Here is a 25,000-nt window from a genome sequence, read left to right as displayed (position 1 = left end):
TGGAAAGAAGTTCGCTTCCAAACTACATGGTTCCGGGTTCCTACTGAATGGTATATAGCCCTGGGTCAGCCAAAGCCTTGTGAATTTCGTAGATGGAAGTTGAAAGAAATCTGTGTGTGTGTGTGTGTGTGCGTGTGCGTGTGCGTGCGTGTGCGTGTGCGTGTGTGTGTGTGTGTGTGTGCATCTTTGTGTTTGTTGCCCACTGTCACTTCACAACCTGTGTCAGTTTGTTTACATTCCTGTAACGTAGTGGTTCAGCAAAAGATACCGTAGAATAAGTACTGAGCTTAAACAGAAAATCAGTACTGGGGTAGGTTTCTTTTCAACTGATCCCATCAAGGCAGTGCCCCAGCATGGCCGCAGTCCAGTAATTGAAACAAGTAAAGGATAAAGATGAATGGAATGGTGAGATTTAGTTCTGACAGAATTGGTAAAACAAATGGCTTTGAAGAAATATCTGAAGGTTTCGTGAATTGGTGCAAACATTTGATCTGGCCTTGCTGCTAGTGATGATTAAAGAGGAAACAAGTAAAAGAAAAAGGTTAAGAATTAATTAATTAATAAGTGGAATTAATTAGTTAACAAAAACTGAAGTCATTTACATGGTTGCAGGATTTGCTTGAAATAGCAGAAAAATTTCCCTCAATTAACATCACACTTCCTTCAAGAAAGGAAGAATATTTAGATAATGTAGTCCTAGATACATTATGACTGATTAATAGATTGGTGCATCCTGGTTGGTCCATTTTTTTTATCCTAATCTGTTGAATCAGGACTGACTCAGAGCTAAGCAACAATAAACGAGGAAGAATATTATATAAAGTAGTCTTAGTTTCACTAAGGCTGGAAAAAGATGGGTTACTTTCAGTTGGAGCATGCCTGATCAGGAGCTACTGGGTCTGGATTGACCTGGGGTTAAAGAACTACAGCAAAACAACTATAACCACTGATATTAACTAATATATTATACATTAGATCACATAAACCTAGATATGCTGTGTCTGACTAAAAGATGGACCGGTTTCAGTTGAAACATGTCTGATCATAGATCTACTGGATCTGGACTGACCTGGGGTTAAACAACTACAACAACGTTAATTATAACCACTGAAGCAAGGTCTAGAATTGAAGGGCCTTAGAGTCAACCTAGCTAAAACCAAAATCCTAATAAGTAGGAAGGTAGATAAAACACAAACCCCTTCAGGTAGATGGCCCTGCTCAGTATGTAGAAAAGGAGTAGGTAGTAACTCTATAAGATGTACCCGGTGCAAGCTATGGACACATAAGAGGTGCAGCAACATCAAAGGCAGGTTAACTAGCAAGTTAGTTTTTGTTTGTGGCAGATGTTCAGGTGCAATAAAGACTGCAAACAAACAGGAAACAACTTCTATCTCATTCCAGGGTGAAAAACTAGAGGTAGTCGATAGCTTCCGCTATCTGGGCGACCAAGTTAGTAGTGGGGGTGGGTGCGCTGAAAGTGTAGCTGCTAGAATAAGAATAGCCTGGGCAAAGTTTAGAGAGCTCTTACCCCTGCTGGCGACAAAGGGACTCTCACTCAGAGTAAAAGGCAGACTGTATGACGCATGCGTACGAACAACCATGCTACATGGCAGTGAAACATGGGCTGTAACTGCTGAGGACATACGTAAGCTCGCAAGGAATGAAGCCAGTATGCTCCGTTGGATGTGTAATGTCAATGTGAATACCCGTCAGAGTGTAAGTATCTTGAGAGAAAAGCTGAACATTAGAAGCATCAGTTGTGGCGTGCAAGAGAGACGATTGCGCTGGTATGGACATGTGGTGAGAATGGAGGAGGATAGCTGCGTGAAAAAGTGCCACACCCTAACAGTTGAGGGAACCCGTGGAAGAGGTAGGCCCAGGAAGACCTGGGCTGAGGTGGTGAGGCAAGACCTTCGTACATTGGGCCTCACCGAGGCGATGACTACGGACCGAGACCTTTGGAAATGGGCTGTGCGTGAGAAGACCCGGCAAGCCAAGTAAGATCGTTGCCAGTGCCCCTGGACTGGTTCTTGTGCGGGTGGCACATGAGATGCACCATTTTGAGCGTGGCCGTTGCCAGTACCGCCTGACTGGCTCCTGTAGGATTTTCGAGCGAGATCGTTGCCAGTGCCCCTGGACTGGCTTGTGCGGGTGGCACATAAAAGACACCATTTCGAGCGTGGCCGTTTTCGTGCGGGTGACACGTAAAAGCACCCACTACACTCTCTGAGTGGTTGGCGTTAGGAAGGGCATCCAGCTGTAGAAACTCTGCCAAATCAGACTGGAGCCTGGTGTTGCCATCCGGTTTCACCAGTCCTCAGTCAAATCGTCCAACCCATGCTAGCATGGAAAGCGGACGTTAAACGATGATGATGATGATACATTAGATAATGTCATATTCAAGGCTGATCTCAAGACATTGAGCCTTACGAAGGAGATGACAACAGACCGAGGTACCTGGTACCTTACTGCACTCAAAAAGGCACCAGCAGAATTGATGCTGGTGCTGGTTCCACATAAAAAGCACCCAGTACACTCTGTGAAGTGATTAGTGTTAGGAAGGGCATCCAGCCACAAAAACCCTGCCAGAATAGACAATATAGCCAAGTCTAGGACATTTACCCTCCCATGGACAAATAACCCCACCAAGGACAATTACCCCTGAGGCGTAGGAGTGGCTATGTGGTAAGTAGCTTGCTTACCAACTGCATGGTTCCAGGTTCAGTCCCACTGAACAAGTGTCTTCTACTATAGCCTCGGGCCCACCAAAGCCTTGTGAGTGGATTTGGTAGACGGAAACTGAAAGAAGCCTGTCGTATATATGTATGTATATATATATGTATATATATATATATATATATATATATATATATGTGTGCGTGTGTGTGTGTGTGTGTGTGTGTATATGTTTGTGTTTCTGTGTTTGTCCCCCACCAACATCGCTTGACAACCGATGCTGGTGTGTTTACGTCCCCCGTAACTTAGCAGTCCGGCACAAGAGACCGATAAAATAAGTACTAGGCTTACAAAGAATAAGTCCTGGTGTCGATTTGCTTGACAAAAGGTGGTGCTCCAGCATGGCCACAGTCAAATGACTGAAACAAGTAAAAGAGTATATGTATATGTTTATATATATATATATATATATATGTTTATATATATATATATATGTGCTGAAATTTGAAATCAGTGTGTGTGTATACATATGTATTTATTTACATATAAACATATGTATATATACATAATATAGTACACATAAGTATTCATGGTATTTTAAGGAATATGGACAGGAGAAAATGAAGCTAAAAGGAAATCTAATGAAACGTTTTCATGTTCAACATATTTAAAAGCATGTATTGGAATCCATAACATTTAGGACTGTCAGCAGTAAATTGTTTTGCATAGCATTAGAGGTATCACCGGATGAACTGCAAGTGTGTATGATGGTGATACTCTTGAATATCTGTCTGAATTGAATGAGAAAATTTATTGAAGCTGGTGTTTTCTGTTGGTGGACAGATTTCGATATAACAGAATTGTTTTGGAAATAAATTCAAAATATTGGTTATTTGGTAAAGGAAGAAAAAACTGCAGTCTGAATGTTGAAGAAGCCATAGCAGAAATCAATAGACTTCATTTACATCTGGGAATGTCTAGAACAGGCACAAGAAATCTTTTTTGGGAAGCAAGCCACATGAGACACAACTCATCAACAGGTGGGCTACATGAGACATGACTCATCAACATGTAGGCCACACTATCAAAAAACTTAAAGGTAATATTTCTTGTTAGGTGTACCATTCAGAAGATCTCATGGACAGCAATTGGTCTAGAATAAAGAATGGTAATGTCACAGAATGGCTTGAGGTGTATGATGCTGACTTCAGTGATAAAGACATCTAAAGCAGCAACAAATGTTGGATGAAGATAATATGCAAGATGGAGCAGTTGAAGATGGTACAAGATGAAACAGGAGAGGACTGCATAAGATGTGAACCTCAATGTCGCAGACACTTTAAATTTGGAGCAGAGGGGTGCATACAATGTGGATAATAATGGCTAAGATGGAACAAACAGTTGAAGAGGTGATGCAGATGAAAGAAATTTCAATATAAGAACTCAATGCTGTTTTTAAGAAGTTTAAAGATGGAACGCACAAGGTTATGGACGCAAATATCTGAATGTAAAAAGAGAGCAATACTAGTGAGGTAATAAGTTAAAAATGTTCTTGGCTGCAATAATGGTTAAGTATAAAGAATATAAAAAACACAAAGACAAGCATCTTTTTTGCAATAAAAACAATTTTTCTCAGTAACCTTTGTTGAATCAAGCCAAGAAAAACTCATAAAACATAAAGCTATATTGATTTTCATAAATTTTCTTTTCTGGTAAAAGTGTTTTGGTATTTTAGAAAAGTAAGAATTTAGGTGGTTTTCTTTTTTTCTTTTTTTTTCTTGTTGCTATTTTAACATCATCTTTTATCTTTTACTTGTTTCAGTCATTAGACTGCAGCCATGTTGGAGCACTGCCCCAAAGAATTTTTAGTTGTATGAATTGACCCCAGAACTAAAGTTTTTTAAGCCCTTCTACTTATTCTATTGGTGTTTTTCTGCCAAACCTCTAAGTTACAGGGACGTAAGCATACCAAAACCAGTTGTCAAGTGGTGACGGGGGACAACACAGGCACAAAGATACTCACGTAGATATATTATACGATGGGCTTCCTTCAGTTTCCGTCTACCAAATCCACTCACAAAGCTTTGGTCAGCCCAAGGCTATAGTAGAAGACACTTGCCCAAGGTGTCATAGAGTGGGACTGAACCTGGAACCATATGCTTGGGAAGCAAGCTTCTTACCACACAGCCACATTGGTATTTATATATTTGAATACTGTGGTTTCAAATAATGCGATGTTGTGGCATGCATTACCTGCAATAATCAGACTATTCTACAAGGCTTTATTGGGACCCATAATAGAGTACTGCATCCTGAGAAGGGCTGCTTAACCCCTTTTAGCATTCAGATTACTCTGTTAAATGTGATTCTTATTTATTCACGTTGTTTTGGATTAATCATGTATTATCTCATAGCTTCAAGATCTCAATAATGTGATTGTTTATTTTTAGAATCATATTATGGGATTGGTGTGAGAGGCTGGATCAGGCTAGTTTGAACTAGAGCTGTGGAGTCGGAGACATGGAGTCGGAGACATGGAGTCGGAGTCAGAAACAATTAAGGGGTAGCTGGAGTCAGAGTCAGTATAGTTTTACTGACTCCGACTCACAATGTCTTTATTCTTTAATACAAACCAGTTACAAACTATAGGCCTACTCAAAGTACAAGCGTATGCATATGCTTTATGAGATATGTAGACCACAATCACTTAATTACATAAAGAGGAGTCAAAGTCGGAGGTGCCAACAGTAGAGAAGTTGGAGTTGGAGGTGCCAATAGTAGAGGAGTCAGAGGCACCAATAGTAGAGGAGTTGGAGTCGGAGGTGTAAATAGTAGGGGAGTTAGAGTCAAAGATTGTTGTTTCGATTTCACAGCCCTGGGTTGAATATAAAACAGGTAGAATATCTTGGCTAGATATAACCAGTTTAAATGCTAAACAATTAATTAACTATTATTCAATTGACTGTTATTAGTGATGACATGGTGTAGTGATGGTAATAATGATGTTGATAAAATAGTGGTGGTGGCTGTGAGTGTGTGTGTGTGTGGAGGGGTTCATCTTCATGTTAACGCTGATGATGATGCTACTGGTACAGTGATGGCAAAGTGGTGAGACTGACAGTGATTGACTATTGTATTATTTTCTGGTGTACAAGTCAACATCGTATATACAGTATAAACATGTAGCATAAACATTCAAACAGTGTCACAACCTTTCCAAATCCTATTGCATTTCACATGGAATTTTTGGTCCTCCAAAGTCATCTTGGTTTATAAATCAACCTACCCTTTTTTTGTCCGAAATTTTTGTTTAAAATTTTGACCTGTATGCTAGGAAATACAGTACATGATGTTTTAAGTGTTGTGATTTTAATGTTATGACATAAGAGTCATAAACTGTGCTACATGTTTTGCTCTGCCATAATTTATATGCAATGTTATGATGACAACTGTATATCACTCCAGACTGGTTGTACTGTATTTTCTGGCATACAGGCCAATGTAATATATAGTATAAACAGTCAAAGATCAACCCTATCTATCCAAATCCTACTGCATTTGACATAGAATTTTTGGCCCACCAGAGTTGTCTTGGTGTATAAGTCACCCTACCATTTACTGGCTGTAAATTTTGGTCTGAATTATTTTACTTGTATGCTGGAAAATATGGTACCAATGATCTGAAAAAGACCTGCAGTCCATCACTGGATACTAATACCTCTCTCTCTCTTTTTCTCTCTCTTCAGTTGCTGATACGTACGAGGATGTATTTGTTAAGTACAGAGCATGTCAAGAGGACGTAAGTAAACCCTACAGTTTCTCTCTACTTATCCATTGTAATCTCATGAATGGTCACAAGAAAGGGCTAAGTTGGTAGAGGGCTGGATACTGAGAGGTTGAATGATGAGGTCAATGGTTCACATTCACTCAACAGCACTGTTCTTTGTCTCTGGTTCAAATCTAACAAACATTCTCAAAACCATTTGATTGCAAAACAAACTTCTTACCATTCAGCCACATCAGCAGCTATATGTGTGTGTATGTAAGTGTACATATGTGTGTATATATGTGCATATGTATGTATGCATGTTTGTATGTGTATCTATATGTGTGTGTGTGTGTATGTATCCATGCAAATATGTATGCATGCATGCATCTATGTCTGCATGTTCATATGCATGTCTGAATGCATGTGTGTGTGTGTGTGTGTGTATATATATGTGTGTGTGTGTGTGTGTGTGTGTGTGTGTATACACACATAAATTTCTAATCCCTGAACTCTAACAAATATAGATTTATTAAAAAAACAAGCAAACAATAAAGACAGCAAGATACACAACAAACAAAGTTAAGACAAATCCCTTTATTTTTGGTTAGTTTATAAATTCTATCAGTTAATGATTAAACCAATAATAAGGAGTTTATCCAGAAGAGATGGATTTAGATCCCTGGATTATCTTCTAAACAGATTTGGGATTAAATCTGTCATACCCACACACACAAACACATCTCTCCATAAATTATTTGAACCTTGCTGTGATTGGTACAATTTGAACTACCCCCCGCACCACCACCACCATGACTACTAACCCTAAACCCTGCTATGATTGGTGCTATATGATTCACCCCCACTTCCATATGTGCACACTAAAACCCCTGCTGTGTTCAGTGCAATATGTTCTAAGTTGCCCTCCACTGAACCTTTGCTATGGTCGTTGTTGGTGTGATCTAAACTCGCTTCAGGTTTTCACTAAACAGGATTTTGGGGTTGGTACATTCTTCGAAACCATGGCCAGTGGCTACTTCAGTTTTGACGACTTATTCATTTCAACCAAAAATGTTGTAAGTTCAATTGTTTTCGTCCCTCCATTGTTGTTGTTGGTGTTGGTGTGGATGTTGTTGTTGTTGTTGTTGTCATTGAGGTAGTAGATTGACAGAATTGTTCAAGTTCTCAGAAAGAAATGTCTTGCAATATTTTGTTATGGCTCTAAGACAGAAGGCGTAGGAGTGGCTGTGTGGTAAGTAGCTTGCTTACAGACCACGTAGTTTCGGGTTCAGTCCCACTGCGTGGCACTTTGGGCAGGTGCCTTCTACTATAGCCTCGGGCCGACCAAAGCCTTGTGAGTGGATTTTGGTAGACGGAAACTGAAAGAAGCCCATCGTATATATGTATATGTATATATATATGTGTTTGTGTGTCTGTGTTTGTCCCCCCACCATCGCTTGACAACCGATGGTGGCGTGTTTACGTCCCCGTAACTTAGCTGGGAATAAGTACTAGGCTCACAAAGAATAAGTCCTGGGATCGATTTGCTCGACTAAAAAGGCGGTGCTCCAGCATGGCCGCAGTCAAATGACTGAAACAAGTAAAAGAGTAGCTGATAACTTTTCCACCATGGCCTGTCCAAATCTATGCTGTATAATAATCTATTACAAGCAGAATCATTAACATGCTGCGTGAAATGCTTAGCTGTATTTCATCTGCCTCTACATTCTGAGTTCAAATTCTGCCAAGGTCGACTTTGCCTTTCATCCTTTCATGGTCGATAAAATAAGGACCAGTTGAACACAGGTCAGTGTAATTGGCTTACTCGCACCCCTGTAATTGCTGGCCTTGTGCCAAAATTTGAATTCAGTATTTTGTTATGGCCTTTTATGCTTTAGGTTCAAACATGCATGTATATATATATATATATATATATATATTTACATGTACATATATGTGTGTGTATGTATTTAGGTGTACAGTAATCCCTCAACTATCATGCTTGTTACGTTCCAAACCACCACCCCATGATAAGTGAAAATCCACAAAATAGAAACAGTACTGTACTGTATATTTTTTTTTATTATTTTCATAATTTGTATATATTTATTTTATTATAAATTCAAAACAACACCACAGAGCAATCGATGTAAGCTTAAATAATAAACAACCATGATAGGTGAAGCGTGAGGGATTACTGTATACACATATATATAGACATGTCCACATATATGAATGTATACACACGTATATATGTACATACACATTTGTACATATACATGTGTATACATTTACATATATGTGGCATATCTATATATATATGCGTGCGTATTTATTAGCTTATGAATGTGTATATATCCGTGTGTGTATATATAAATATTTCATGGACACGTGTAGATGTAAATATTTACATGTACATGCATGGGTATATATATATATATATATATATATATATACATGCACATGTATGTCCATATATATATTTACATATATGTGTGTGTATTAATGTGTGTAAATATATATATATTTAGTTGCATGCATGTGTGTGTGTGTGCGCGTGTTTATTTCCATTTATATGTTATCCTGATGTAGCCTATACTCTAAAAGTGTCGCATTTCTAATAGATCTTGCTCATAACATGTAACTTTGTGAATGTGTGATGCCAAAATTTATTTCCCTGTTGACTTTCATGTCACATGGAAGTGTATGAAGAATACATTTCCTATCACGAAATCCCATGATACAGCAAGATTTTCATGGACACTGACTGCTTCTGTAATATGATGGAAGCCTGTGCATGTGTTTGAGTGTGTGTGTGTGTGTGTGTGTGTGTGTGTGTGTGTGTGTGTGTGTGTGTGTGTGTGTGTGTTTGTGTGTGCATGGATTGAGCAATAAGGAGGAAAGTTATGCGAGGAAGTGTTCCTTACTTCACTCTGGTTAGTTTTATAAGCCAGTGATTGGTTGTCTCTTGGAAACCTTTGACCAATAGCCACGTTGTTTACCAACTGTGACATAAAATAAACAGGGAAATAAGTCTTTGCTTAATGGCATTGGTTACATACTTTCACCCTTATATTTGGCCTTGTACCTGTTACTAATTATATACTTATTATCTATTAACAACAATACAAAGTATGTAGCCCTTAAAACGGTTTTTGTGCGTTTACAGAGAATACCGAACTGTCTTACACAGGATCTTGTTTTTAGGAATTCGCAATAAGTTATGAATACCCAAATTGTGAAGTCAGTTATGTAATAACATGAAATTAGTTACCCAATAATAAGAACGCAAATAAAATAACCCCGAAAAGGGCTTTAATGCGTTCCCAAAGTATATAGAACATAGGAGGAAATACTAATAAGGTATGTATACTAAAATTGTGAAGCATGTTATGTAATAACAGGTTAATTAGATATGAGATAACAATTTAAAGTAAATAACTCTGAAAAGTGCTTTGGTGCGTTCCCAGAGAATATTACCCTTAGGGGTGCTAGTGTTGGTATATTCTTTTACTCTTTTACTTGTTTCAGTCATTTGACTGCGGCCATGCTGGAGCACCGCCTTTAGTCGAACTAATCGACCCCAGGACTTATTCTTTGTAAGCCTAGTACTTATTCTATCGGTCTATTTTGCCGAACTGCTAAGTTACAGAGACGTAAACACACCAGCATCGGTTGTCAAGCGATGTTGGGGGGACAAATACAGACACACAAACATACACACACACACACACACATATATACGACAGGCTTCTTTCAGTTTCCGTCTACCAAATCCACTCACAAGGCTTTGGTTGGCCCGAGGCTATAGTAGAAGACATTTGCCCAAGATGCCACGCAGTGGGATTGAACCTGGAACCATGTGGTTGGTAAGCAAGTTACTTACCACACAGCCACTCCTGAATAAGTCACTAACCAAAATGAGTGGATCTATTGTTTAGGAAAATATTATTCACTTGTTTAAGGGTTGTACTGGATAAATTGCGAAAATAACTCTAACAGTTCAAATACTAAGAAATAAGCTTGCTCAATTTCATTTTTACCAAATAATTTAGGAAAATGAATGGGTTATTTCCCTTGGCTATATAGAAGGATCCCTACCAGGGGCTCTATTATCGATCTTTTTTCAACAATCTGAGTATGCCATGAGGTTTCCAGGCATGAGTTCAAGTTTCATCAAAATCGATAAAACAATGTAGCAGGAGTTAGCTAACAACTCCACAAACATATCCACTGACAGAATTTCACACACACACACACACACATATATATATCAACTGGTGATATTATATTTCTTACTCCAATAAATATATGGCTTCGTGGCTTTTGCAATTATATTCCCCTGGTATGTATATACATGTGATCCTGTGGTTATAGCAATTATGCATCACCTCTATTCAGGATTTCTGATCCTGTGTTTATGACAATTGCTATTTGCTATATTTGCAGCTCTTTAATTAAAATCGAGAAAAATAAATGTCAATAGGACTTGTCCTGTTGATCATATTACACATTATACTGAATCATTAATAACAATGTCTGGTCACATTGCCAATTTCTCATTGTTTGTGTCCAATCATGTCCTTTGACCACGTCGTTACAAGTATTGTTATTCTGTCTTTACCTCTAACTTTCTCAGAAATATTTAACCACCACCTCTCTGTGGTTTACATTTTATATCACCTCTAATTTACCAGTCAATACATATCAAAATGCATAGCAGTATTTCACCCGTCGCTACACTCTGGGTTCAAATTCCACCGAGGTCGACTTTGCTTTTCATCCTATCGGGGTTGCTAATTTAAGTACCTGTGAAACACTGGGGGTCAATGTTATCAACTAGTCCTTTCCCACAAAATTGTGCCTTTAGTAGAAAGAATTATTATTATTATTATTATTATTATTATTACTAAAGTGGTGAGTGAGCAGAATCCTTTCAGGGTTGATAAATTAAGTACCAGTCAAGTACTGGGGTCAATGTGATCAATTGTTTCCCTCGCCATAAAAATCCACACCTTGAGCCTGTAGTAGAAAGGATTATTATTATTATTATTATTATTATTATTATTATTATATTTATAATTAAGGCAGCTGGTAGGATCTTAGCACATTGGGCAAAATGCTTAGCAGCTTTTTGTCTGTCTTCATGCTCTAAGTTCAAATTCTGCTAGGGTTGACTTTGCCTTTCATCCTTTCAGGGTTGATAAATTAAGTACCAGTTGAATACTGGGTCAATGTAATCGACATACACCTCCCCCAAATTCCAGGCCTTGTGCCTATTGTAGAAAGGATTATTATTATTATTATTATAATTACTATTATTATCATCATCTAGCCAGAAAAGATTAATATAATCCCCCAACAGTGAGATTAAAGACTCTTGCTATAAATATATTAGTCACATTACCAGTCATCCCACACCAGTCACTATCTACCCCACCATGACCGCCATAGTGCACTAACTACTCTTCACCCCTTCACCTATGTGGTGTTAGTGGTGGTGTTGGGGGGGGGGCTGTACCAAAAAGTTTTAAAATACTGTGTCCCTCCCCACACACACACACACACCATTAAATCAACTAAGAAAACATACTATATACACAAACACTATTTACACACGTTACATACACCTTGCAACATATGCTGCAACACACACACACACATACACATACACACACATCTTCTTTGTATAATGTATCTGAAATTTATATTTCAGTTTCATTTCTTCGCCATTTGAATAGCAAAGAGACTTCATTATGCCACAGACCTAATTATTAATTATTCATCATTAATTACATGCTCCAAATGAATAATGCTTCGTTTAGATGACTTAAGATGTTCTTTGGCAACTGAAGTGTGGCTAGGTACTCCCTCCTCATACAAACACACACACACATTATAGACATACTATGTGTATATATATATATATATATATATATATATATGTATGTATACACACACACACATATGCTGTATGCACACATAGTGTATACATATGTCTTTTATCTTTTGCTTGCTTCATTCATTAGACTGTGGCCATGCTGGGACACTACTTTGAAGAATTTGTCAAATGAATCACCCCCCTCCACCAGTAGTTATTTTAAAGCTTGGTACTTATTCTATCGAACTCTTTGCCAAACCTCTAAGTTACAGGGATGTAAACACACCAACACCAGCTGTCAGGTGGTGGAGAGGGACAAAACAGACATAAAGACACACCATAGATATATATACATACATATGTATATGAAGAGCTTCTTTCAATTTCTATCAACCAAATCCACTCACAAGGCTTTGGTTGGCCCAGGGCTATAGAACATACTGGTCCAATGTGTCATGTTATGAGACTGAACCCAGTACCATGTGGTCGGGAAGTAAGCTTCTTACTGTACAGTCATGCTTGCACTTATATACACACACACACACACACACACACACACACACACACACACACACACACATATATATATTCATTGACATGCATATGTTCAATTTGCACATACATTGCATACATAACATACAAATACATGCAGGTATGCAGTATGTGGGCATTGTCCCTCCATCTTTAAAATACCTAACCGCCCCCTCTTCCACACCGAGAAGAAAGATGTTAGAGATGTGAGTGATGGGTGAGAGGAGGGGAGCGTAAGTGAATGATGTGGTGAAATAGTGGCAACTGTACATCAATCACCTGGATAGGACACTAGCCAATCAACAGTAATACTCATCATCAACTACCTAGTTTACACCATGTTGTGATGGTGGTAGTAGTAGTAGTAGTAGTAATTGCATTAGTAGTAGTGGTGGTAGTAGTAGTAGTAGTAGTAGTAGTAGTAGTAGTGGTGGTCATTGTTATTGTAGTGGTTGTGATTGTTATGGTATTGGTTGTGGTGGCAGTGGTAGTGGTTTTAGTAGTAGTGATGGTGGTGGCGTTGGTAATGGTGGTGATGGTGGTGGTGGTGGTAGTAGTAGTAGTAATTGTTGCAGTGGTGGTGGTGGTGGTGGAGTTGATAATGGTGGTGATGGTGGTGGTAGTAGTAGTAATTGTTGCAGTGGTGGTGGTGGTGGTTGTTAAGGCATAGGTTGTGGTGGTAGTGGTAATAATTATAGTAGTGGTTGTTGTTGTGGTGATGGTGGTTGTGGTTGTTGTTGTTATGGCGTTGTTTGTGGTGGTGGCAGCAGCAGTAGTAGCTGTAAAAGTTGAGTTGTGGTGATGGTTGTAGTTCAGTTTGTTGTTATGGCATTGGTTGTGGTAGGTCATTGTTGTTGCTGTGGTGGTGGTGGTTGTGGTGGCTGAGTGTTGTGGCTATTGTTGCAATGGATATGTGGTGGTGGTGTTAGCAGTGGTTGAGGTGGTTGTTGCAATGGTGACTGTGATTGTGATGGTTAATGTAGTGGTGGTCATGGTAGTAGTGGTATTTCTGGTTGCAATGAAGGTTGTAGTTGTGATGATGGATTTCCTAGCTGCAGCAGCAACAGCAGCAGTGGTGGTGGTAGTGGTGTCTGTAGTAGTAGTAGTAGTAGTAAGCTCGTGCCAAAAAATGTTTTAATAATTTGGCAAGGTAAACTTATGGTCAACAGAGCAATGCTGTGTCAGGTAGTTTGTGTGTGATTGTGTATGTGAGTGTGTGTGTGTGTGTGTGTGTGTGTGAGTGTATGCATCCTTTTGTGTGTGTATCTGTGTGTGTGTGTAGTATATATATGTAGTGTGGTGGGAGTGTGTGTTTGTGAATGGGTTTGTGTGTTTATGTACGTATGAATGTGTGGTATAGATATGTACTGTGTGTGTGTATTTTTGTGTGCATGCATGCATGTCTGTGTGTCTCTGTGTGTGTATTTGCATGTGTGTTTGTAATATAGATATTGAGTGTGTGGTGTGTGCATATGTGCAGGTTTGCAATCTGTACATATGAGTATATATGTGAGATTTGCAAAATGGTGTAATATAACATAGCCATAAACAGTATTATATACATGTTCTATATATACCAATATTCATGAAGGCCCATGGCTTAGTGGTCAAGGCATTTGGCCTACAATTGTAAGGTCATGTTGTGGATGTTTGTGGCTTAGTGGTTAAGGCACTCGGCTCATGACCGTAAGGTTGTGTTTTCAATTCCCGGTGACAAGTTGTGTTCTTGAGCAAGACACTTTATTTCACATTGCTCCACTTCACTCAGCTGGCAAAAATCTCAAAGGGTCGGCCTTGTCACATTCTATGTCACACTGACTCTCCCTGGGAACTACATCCAGGCATATACGCGTCTGTGGAGTGCTCAGCCACTTGTACGTTAATTTCATGAGCTGGCTGAATCGCTGATCGGATCAACTGGAACTCTCATCGTCATAACCGACAGAGTGTCAGTGTAGTTGTTATATACCATTGTGGTATAAATACACATGTGAGTGTTGATGATGGTGTGTATTATATTGTAGTGTTACATGAATGTAAAAAAAATTCATGCTGTATATCATAATACTATGAATCTTAATTTAGAGGTAGGAACCATTTTTGACAGAGATGCTATTGTATACTGGAATTATTCAGTTACATTGACCAGGAAGATATAATTGCTAATGACTAGTTCCTTTAATGGTTAATTAATTAATTATATGACAGTGTGTACATAGTGTCATTATAGAATAGAGTTAATAAATTGTATTATGTATTCCTTTAATAGTTAATTAGTAACTTGTATTGGAGTGTATACATAATATTATTATAGTTATTAGGAGAAATAAACTTTAATAATTCATTACTTGGATTATATATTAGCGGGCATAATTGGTTTACATGTGTGTTTTATGTTTGTCTGTCCTGATAAACATGGTATTGTTTGGGTGATGTAATGATGTTGTACTTGGGATGGTGTTGTTAGCAATGCTGTTAGGATAGTGTTGCTGTTGCTGTTAGGATAGCGTTATGGTTGCATCTGGTCCAAGTTAGAGGAGAGAGAGAGAGTATTGCTAGATATGTCTGTGTGTTTGTTTGTCTAGAAATCATATTGATTCTTTGGACATGCTATCGATATGTCTGTGTATGTCTATCGCGATGACTCAGTATTAAAGCTAATAAAAAAACTATATTAAACTGTGATATCAACCCCAAATATATTGGGACTAATTGATGATATTGACTGATTTGCCAAGGGTGGATGCTACTGTAGTTTGTAGCCCCAGGAGGACACCTCCTCTAGCTGGCTATTGACACACTTTCTGTGCCCTGTCGGTATTTGCAAAGGGAAGTCATCCTTCCCATCTTCAATCTGATGTGATACACACGGACCCCAGTTTCTGGGTATTGACATACCCACTTCCCTAAACTTTCTGGCACAAGGCCAGTAAGTTTAGGGGAGTGGGTAAGTTGATTACATCGACCCCAGTGCTCAACTGGTACGTATTTTTATCAACCTTGAAAAGACGAAAGGTAAAGATGACCTCAGCCGAAACTGAATTCAGAATATAAAGACAGACAAAATATATTGGCTGATTCTTAGCTCTTCTATATCAAAGGGTTCTTTCTACACAAAACATTTCACTTTTCAGCTTCTGCACTGCTCACCAATTTATTTCACATTTGCACTGTCTGTCCTCACTAATTGCCAACACGGTCCATCACCAGTTTCCGTTTATTCGACTGTTTACAGAATGACTGCGGCTTTACTCTACATAGTTTTGTTGCTCAATGTTTTGTCTTTCATGTCTTCTAAGGTCGATGAACTACGTTTGAGATCAATGTTAATGGGCAAATTTCTGGCTGTATCCCAATGTGGGGAATCTATATTATTAGCTCAGACATAGCTGCTATTGTTGATTAGCCCTTGGTCAACCTTAACTGAGCAGATCTCTTATCGGAGGTATCCTAGCCATGAGACTCCCTTTAAAAGAATTGGTAGAGCATCAAATAAAAAACAAGATACCTTGTGGTATTTAGATATGTCCCTTTTACATTCTGACTTCAAATCTTGCAGTGATTTACTTAACCATTCAGTCATAGCTATGTGATTAAGAAATTTTTCTGGCAATTCAGGGATTTCAAGTTCAATTCCACTCAGTGACACTTTGTACAAGTGTCTTCTACCAAAGTCTTGCAAATGAAATTTGGTTGAACAAAACTTGATTGAGAGCCCATAAAGAGGGACCATTTCTACTTTTGAATGGTAAACTTAATCCTTCATTCTGGTTTAGCACCTCCACTAAGCCCTTTATTACAGTGAGCTAGCAGAATCAGTAACATGTTTGACAGGAATGCTTTGTGGCATTACTTCCAGCCCTTTGTGTTCAGAGCCCCAATTCTAGTTGAGACAAGCTTTGTCCATCCTTTCAGAGTTGTTAAAATAAGTACCAGTTATGCACTGGGGTCAATGTAATCAACTTAGCCTTCTTCTTCGAAATTGCAAGCTTAGAGCCAAAATTTGAAATTATTATTATCATCATTATTATCATCATTATTATCATCATTATTATCATCATTATTATCATCATTATTATTATCATTATTATTATCATTATTATTATCATTATTATTATCATTATTATTATCATTATTATTATCATTATTATTATCATTATTGTGCAAGCATGTGCCATCCCAACCAGGACTATTCGCAACAACCTCCACCTCATGTGCTACATTATAGAGAGGGTGAGTAATGAAGCTGGCATGGGTGGGACTCTGATCAATTTAGATTAGTCTAAAGCCTTTGATAGCCAGTTTTGGTCCGGTTTTCCATGATTGGATCGCTGCTTTGTACAGCGACATCTGCTTGGTTGTTCAGGTGAATGGTCACCTGTCAGAACCATTCAGAATCTTGCACTCAGTCCATCAAGGGTGCGCTCTCTCATCCCTTCTGTATGTATTAACTCTTTTACAGACCCTGAAAGGATGAAAGGCAAGATTGACTTTTGTGGGATTTGAACTCAGAATGTAGAGACAGACGACATGCCGCTAAGAATTTTTTTCAGTGTCCTAATGACCTGAATTAAAAAAATTAAAAAATTTTAAATGCTTAGTGGCAGTTCGTCTGTCTGTATGTACTGAGTTTAAATTCCACCGAGGCCAACTTCGCCATCCATCCTTTCGGGGTCAATAAAATAAGTATCAGTTGAATACTGGGGTTGATGTAATTGACTAACCCCTTCCCTGCGAATATCAGGTCTTGTGCCTATAGAAGAAAAAAATGTATTCATATATCTACAACACTAAATATATCTGTCACCTCATTTCTCCCCTGTGTTATCTCCTCACCTGATTTTATGTAACCCCAAAAACACAAACTGTAATCTATCTTTGTAATATGCTTTTTATCTGTCACCCCTGTGGCAAATAAATCATCATCATCATCATTATCAACACCACTATTATTATTATTGTTGTTGTTGTTGTTATTGCAAGCACCTCGTCCCTATTTAAATATTTATTTACCTACAGAAGCAAGCTGTTGGTATGTGTTATCAAATACCTTATCAAAAAATATCTGCCATTTATCACACACCTCTCCCCGTTGATGTTATCACAGAATTTTGAGATATTAAAAAAATATATTTAGGTTTTTGTTTTAAATTATTTTTCACTCATTACTCTAACAAAGAAGGGGCAGCGCCCATCGAATGTTTCTTAATTTTATTCATTTATTTAATTAATTTAATTTTTATTTTTTTTGTTGGATGCTTCTCTTTAATTGCAAAATGTCATTCTGTGGGAGAAACGAAAGGGAAGTGAGAGAGAAGTGAATGGGAAGTATGATATCTTGGAATGTAGGGATCACTGTGGGGGAACAACAAGTGCAGAATTGATTGGAGGGCGAGATGGTGTAGAGCATAGGTGGTGGTAGGGTGTAGACAACAGTGAAGTAGTAGCGTAGGTAGTAAATGATGATGAGGGTGGGAAGATGGTGATGAGGGTGGCAACGACCTAGGTGTTGTTGTTTAACCCTTTAGTACTTAAACCAGCAGTGGAGGCGCAATGGTCCAGTGGTTAGGGCAGCGAACTCGCGGTCATAGGATCGCGGTTTCAATTCCCAGACCGGGCGTTGTGAGCGTTTATTGAGCGAAAACACCTAAAGCTCCACGAGGCTCTGGTAGGGGATGGTGGCGAACCGTGCTGTACTCTTCCACCACGACTTTCTCTCACTCTTTCTTCCTGTTTCTGTTGTGCCTGTATTTCAAAGGGTCAGCCTTGTCACACTCTGTGTCACACTGAATATCCCCGAGAACTACGTTAAGGGTACACGTGTCTGTGGAGTGCTCAGCCACATGCACGTTAATTTCATGAGCAGGCTGTTCCGTTGATCGGATCAACTGGAACCCTCGACGTCGTAACCGACGGAGTGCCAACGACTTAAACCAGCCATATCTGGTCAAAATGTTTTATTTTGTTTTATATTCAAACTGGTCAGATTTGGCCCCTCTGACATCTTTCCCTACGATATGTCATTCTAAAAATAAACAATCACATCATCAAAATCTCAAAGCTGCAAGATTGCGCATGATCAATTCAAAAGAAGGTGAATAAATTAAATATTACATTTGACCAAATAATTTGAATGCTAATTGGTTAGTTCCTAGTCTGTGCTGATCGATGATCAAAAACATTCCAACCATGACCATCACATCCATTTCTTTTTCTTTTTTTTTTAATTTTCCTCGGTTGTGTACATCCTAAACCACATGATTTGAAGGAGATTTTGGGGGTGCTAGTTTAGCATTCTGTCTTCCACAGTATCCATGGTCCACCCTGTAAAATAACCTGATCAGTCTAATACCCACAGGTTATTGAATGACCATGGTTTGATGCTAGCACAAGGACTTTAAAAGAAAATTAGAGATGTTAGCAGTGAGCTGTCCTGCTCTCACCATGATCACGTATGCTGGAAAGTATTAAGAAAAGATGCAGTAGATTTGTTTTGCAGTGTTCCTAAATAATACACAAAGTGAGTATCAGTTATGTAACACCAACAAATAGCATCATAATGGATGACTATCAATCCTTTTGATACCCAACTGCTCTTGGATCTACAATACAAACTTCCTATTTTAAAGTGAACTAAGTTAAAACCTTGCATAATAGCTTCATGTTAATTAGTGTTCCAGATCCCAGTTTTGGTGATGTTCCTTTTTTTATCTACCCTTTTAAATTACATTCTTGTACCTTTAGGGTATGCCCTGACATCTCATCTCCACCATTCTTCCTTCCTTTCCTGTTGGGGTTGCCATGTATCTCCTCTTCAACAAGACACCTGTTTGTGTCCCCCTATCATATTTTAGCCCTTCAACACCTGGCACCTGGTCATCTCTCTCAAAATTATGCCTGCCTCAAGCATATCTTGTGAGCTGCTTGGGGAATTTTACTGAGAATTTCCTTTAAAAAATGCTTCCAGCACACTCTGTAAAGTGGTTGGCATTGGGACAGGTATCCAGCAGTGCCAAACTGGGCACTGGAGGTTAACACAATCCTGTGGCAGAATTTGAACTCAGAATGTAAAAAACTGGAACAGATCCTGCAAAGCATTTTGTCCTGTGCACTAATGATTCAGCCAGTCCACTGTTCTTAATTGTTTCTGATTTAGACACAAGGCTAGCAGATTTGAGGGGAGGGGCTTAGTTTGTACCATCAACTTCAGAATACAGTAATCTCTTGACTATCGCAGGTGTTATGTTCCACCTTGTCGCCTCACCTGCATGATAAGTGAAAATCCGCGAATATTTTTATAATTTGTATATATTTATTTTATTATAAATGTAAAACACTATTATGGAGGAATCAACAAAAGCTTAAATAATAAACCGCAATATGGCGAGTGATTACTGTAAGAAATAATTAAACCAAAACATCATTATCATCATTATTTTTACATCTGTTTTCCCATCATGCATAGGTTAGACAAACATCTGGAGTTCACATACAAAGAATCAAATCTGGGCAACCTTGGTGGATATAAATGTGTGGTGTTTGCATACCCACTTACATTGACTCACCCACATACATACACACACACACACACACACACACACATATATATATGTATGCATACATACATACATACATGTGTGTGTGTGTGTGTGTGTGTGTGTGTGTGTGTGTGTGTGTGTGTGTGTGTGTGTGTGTGTGTATATATATATATATATATATATATATATATATATCTCATCATGGTACTCCATCAATTACGACGACAAGGATTCTAGGTGACCCAATCTACGGAACAGCCTGCTCGTGAAATTAACGAGCGAGTGCCTGAGCACTCCACAGACGTGTATCCTTAACGTAGTTCTCGGCGATATTCAGCGTGACACAGTGTGACAAGACTGGCTCTTTGACACACAGGTACAACAGAAACAGGAAGTAAGAGTGATAGAAAGTTGTGGTGGAAGAGTACAGCAAGGTTCGCCACCATCCCCTGCCAGAGCCTCGTGAGGCTTTAGGTATTTTCGCTCAATAAACACTCACAACGCCCGGTCTGGAAATCAAAACTGCGATCCCACGACCATGAGTCTGCTGCCCTAACCACTGGGCCATTACACCTCCACTATATATATATATATATGCCTGTACCGTGCCACTTAAAAGTAACCAGCACGCTCTATAAAGTGCAGCCCACCAGCTTTCCAGCATGGGCAACAGACGTTAAATGATGATGATGATGTATATACACACACACACACACACACACACATGCTTACATATACAAGAGAATCTGAAATGTATAAAGTTCCTAATTTGTTATAAATATAGTTAGACAATAATTAGTCATGCCTGACATGTGTATGCATAGTGAGTGGTGAGTGTGTATGGAGTTTATTGTCGAAAGAAGGAGTGGCAGATTGAATTTCAGAGGTTCCTGTTACATTTACTGTTCTTCAAAGGTTATGGCACATATATATACACACATCGACACACCCATGCATGCACACGCACGAACATCTACACTCATGCACATGTTTAAACTAATACATCTGTATACATTCACTTTCGATTCATGCATGTGTCCCACATGACAAATAGTTTAGACATTCAGTTCACAACCCTGAGGTTCTGGGTTCAATCTTACTGCATGGCACTGAGGGCAAATGTCATTTTCTATAGACTCAGAATAACCCATGACTCGTATGTCAAACTGGGGAAATGGAAAATGTATGGAAGGCTACTGAGTGGAACTGTATCTGCAATTCAAAGATAGGCTTGTCATACACCACATTGTGTCTTGCTGATTCTGCTTCAGAATCATATTAAGGGAAACATCTGTCTGTGGAGTACTCAGCCACTTATATTCTAATTCAGGAGTAGCTAGTTCAATAGATTAACTAACTGAATCATCATGACAAACGATGGAAATCCATTACCACTCTCTGTGTGTGCATGCGTGTGCGTGTGTGTGTGTGTGTGTGTGAGAGAGAGATTCTGTTTGAGAATTAAGTTAAAAGTGTATAAGTCCAGGTGTGAAAGCGTGTGGCCTAACAGTTAGTGTATTGGACTCACAATCTAGTAACCATGAGTTCGATTCCCAGACTGAGCAGCACATTGTGTTCTTGAGCAAAACACTTCGTTTCACGTTGCTCCAGTCCACTCGGCTGTAAGTGGGTCACCCCTGCAACAGACTAGCCTTCTGATCAGGAGGTATGTTGGCCTGCATGCCTAGCCCTGCGGGGTGGCATCATTTGAAAGCTAAAAAGCAATGCAAACCGCCTTTCATCCTTTCAGGGTTGATAAAATAAGTACCAGTTGTGTACTGGGATCGATGTAATCAACTGACACCTCCCCACCAGCAAAATTTCAAGCCATATGCTTATAGTGGAAAAGATCATTATCGTCATCATCATGAACAAGAACAACAAGGCAGTGAGCTGGTAGAATTTTTACCAACCCAGACCAGCAGTGTATAACAACACCTGATAGCCTGGTTGATACCGTGATGTCTAGGTATTTCAGTCAATCAAATAACTGTGTAGCAAACTCATAAGAGGCGGAGAGAGAACGTAAGTTCGTTTGCCCGAACATGAGAAATTATTGATTTCTCATTGGTTAAAAATTACTGCCCATATACGAATTATGAACTTCGTTGAAGAAATCTTTCACGGGGTTACGCTTCTATGATTCGTGTATGAGTAGTTATAAAAACCCTGATTTTCGGCATAATCTCCAGTGTTTGTTGGACAGCCACTCAAATCCACGAACACTGGAGATTTTGCCGAAAATCAGGGTTTTTATAATTACTCATACTCGAATCATAGAACCGTAACTCCGTGAAAGATTTCTTCAACGAAGTTCATAATTCGTATATGGGCAGTAATTTTTAACCAATGAGAAATCAATAATTTCTCATGTTCGGGCAAACGAACTTACGTTCTCTCTCCGCCTCTTATGAGTTTGCTACAACTAAATTCTCATCCCTAAGAACTGACTGAGACCCATCCATCCACCCATCCGTGAGTGTCATCTACATCACCTTCCTCAATTTACCTTCAGTTGTCAAAGCTTGTATGTGTGTGTAGACACACATGCATATGCACATACATACATATATACACATGTATATTAGTGTTGTCATTTCTTATTTCTCTTTTCAGAGAGGAAAACTTATCCGAGCGAAAACTTCACTTGAAGATAAGTTCGAAGATCTCACTAAATGTAAGTAGTTGTACCATTATTATTATGATTATTATTATTATTATTATTATTATCATTAAGGCGGTGAGCTGGCAGAATTATTAGCATGCCGGGAGAAATGCTTAGAGCGTAAAGACAGACGAAATACCACTAAGTTCAAATTCTGCCAAGGTCAACTTTGCCTTTCATCCTTTCAGGGTCAATGAAATAAGTACCAGTTATGTACTGGGATCAATGTAATCGAATAGCCTATCCGCCCACAAAAAAAATTCAGGACTTGTGCTAAGTTCTGAGTTCAAATTCCAGCAAGGTCGACTTTGCCTTTCATCCTTTCAGGGGTGATAAAATAAGTACCAGTTGAACACTGGGGTCAATGTAACCAACTCATCCCATCCCCCAAAATTGCTGCCCTTGTGGAAAAATTTGAAACCATTATTTTTATTGCTGTTGTTAGTACACAGGGGAAAATGCTTAGCAGCAAAAAAGGATTATTATTGTTGTTGATATTGTTGCAGTTAGTAGTTGTAGTAACATCAGCAGCAGCAATTATTGTGTATAATAATGTAAAACAATTTGTCATTGCTTCTCATTGAAGTGGGGTTTTTTGGTTTTCTTTGGGGTTTTTTATGTTTTTTTTTGGTTGAGATCAATGAAGTCTGTCAATGGGCCACTGGCATTTATAATGGTTTTATGGGAACTAAGAAGGAATTTGGTTAGCATGGCTACTATGTTGTGTGTGTGTGTGTGTGTGTGTGTGTGTGTGTGTGTGTGTGTGTGTGTGTGTGTGTGAAAAGCACCATCCGAATGTAGTTGATGCCAGTGCTCCAACTGGCTTCTGTACAGGTGGCACGTAAAAAGTACCACCCAAATGTGGTCAATGCCAGTGCCCCCTGACTGGCTCCCATGCCAATGGCATGTAAAAAGCACCCACTACACTCCCAGAGTGGTTGGTGCTAGGAAGAGCGTCCAGCTATAGAAACCTTGCCAGGTCAGATTGGAGCCTGGTGCAGCCTACTGGCTTGCCAGTCCTCAGTCAAACCATCCAACCCATGCCAGCATGGAAAGCGGATGTTAAATGATAATGATATATATATATATATCTTTGAGCGTGACCATTGCCAGTACCGCCTGACTGGCCTTGTAGGGTTTTCGAGCGAGATCGTTGCCAGTGCCCCTGGACTGGCTCTTGTGCAGGTGGCACATAAAAGACACCATTTTGAGCGTGGCCGTTTTCGTGCGGGCGACACGTAAAAGCACCCACTACACTCTCTGAGTGGTTGGCGTTAGGAAGGGCATCCAGCTGTAGAAACTCTGCCAAATTAGATTGGAGCCTGGTGTTGCCATCCGGTTTCACCAGTCCTCAGTCAAATCGTCCAACCCATGCTAGCTTGGAAAGCGGACGTTAAACGATGATGATGATGATGATGATGATGATGATATAGTCACTGCTATCTCTTGCGGTTGAGCATCTATCACCGATGTGATCAAAGGATCTCAAAATCATAAGATTTCATGGCCTCAACACTTGAGTTGGAGTGCTGTTATTTCCTCACTAGTGACATAACCCAACAAGTGTGCATTTGCACTAAAATCCCAAATGAGAGTTTCTCTCATAGCAAATATCACAGTAAAGTCTGTTCAAACAGAACATCCATGTTTAAATGGGAATATATATATATACATGTATATATGTGTGTGCTTGTGTGTATCATATTCTTTATCTGTTTACATTTGTGTTCTTTGTCTCTCCATTTTCCTCCTTTTATTTAGTATTGGAACCAGTGTGGAAGGAATACCAATTTCTGAAAGCTAAATATCAAATTGAATCAGATTGTCGACAAGAAGCTGAAAAGTATGCATCGAAAGTAAGTACAACACATTTATATGAACCATAGAGTTGGTTATATGTTGAAAACTTATATTGATTGCGTCTGGTTCTTTGAATTTTTCCA

The 25,000-nt window shown here is 38.9% G+C and overlaps 1 protein-coding gene and 1 long non-coding RNA gene across 5 annotated transcripts in view; one reads left to right on the top strand and one right to left on the bottom strand.

Annotated features, from left to right (window-relative positions):
• Nucleotides 1-25,000, bottom strand: part of LOC128249938 (uncharacterized) — a 228,271-nt gene that overhangs the window by 91,192 nt on the left and 112,079 nt on the right. The gene's annotated exons all lie outside the window — the stretch shown is intronic.
• Nucleotides 1-25,000, top strand: part of LOC106882022 (shootin-1) — a 93,937-nt gene that overhangs the window by 41,625 nt on the left and 27,312 nt on the right. For both annotated transcript variants that reach the window (XM_089366122.1, XM_089366121.1), the window contains exons 2-4: nt 6,423-6,475; nt 23,009-23,069; nt 24,819-24,913. In XM_089366122.1, the coding sequence (XP_089222248.1) occupies nt 6,423-6,475; nt 23,009-23,069; nt 24,819-24,913 (209 nt within the window). The remainder of the gene's footprint in view (nt 1-6,422; nt 6,476-23,008; nt 23,070-24,818; nt 24,914-25,000) is intronic.

This window comes from Octopus bimaculoides, chromosome 18 (genome assembly GCF_046866305.1).
Source record: "Octopus bimaculoides isolate indiv1 chromosome 18, ASM4686630v1, whole genome shotgun sequence".
Taxonomy (NCBI): domain Eukaryota; kingdom Metazoa; phylum Mollusca; class Cephalopoda; order Octopoda; family Octopodidae; genus Octopus; species Octopus bimaculoides.
This window is presented reverse-complemented; position numbering and strand designations above follow the sequence as displayed.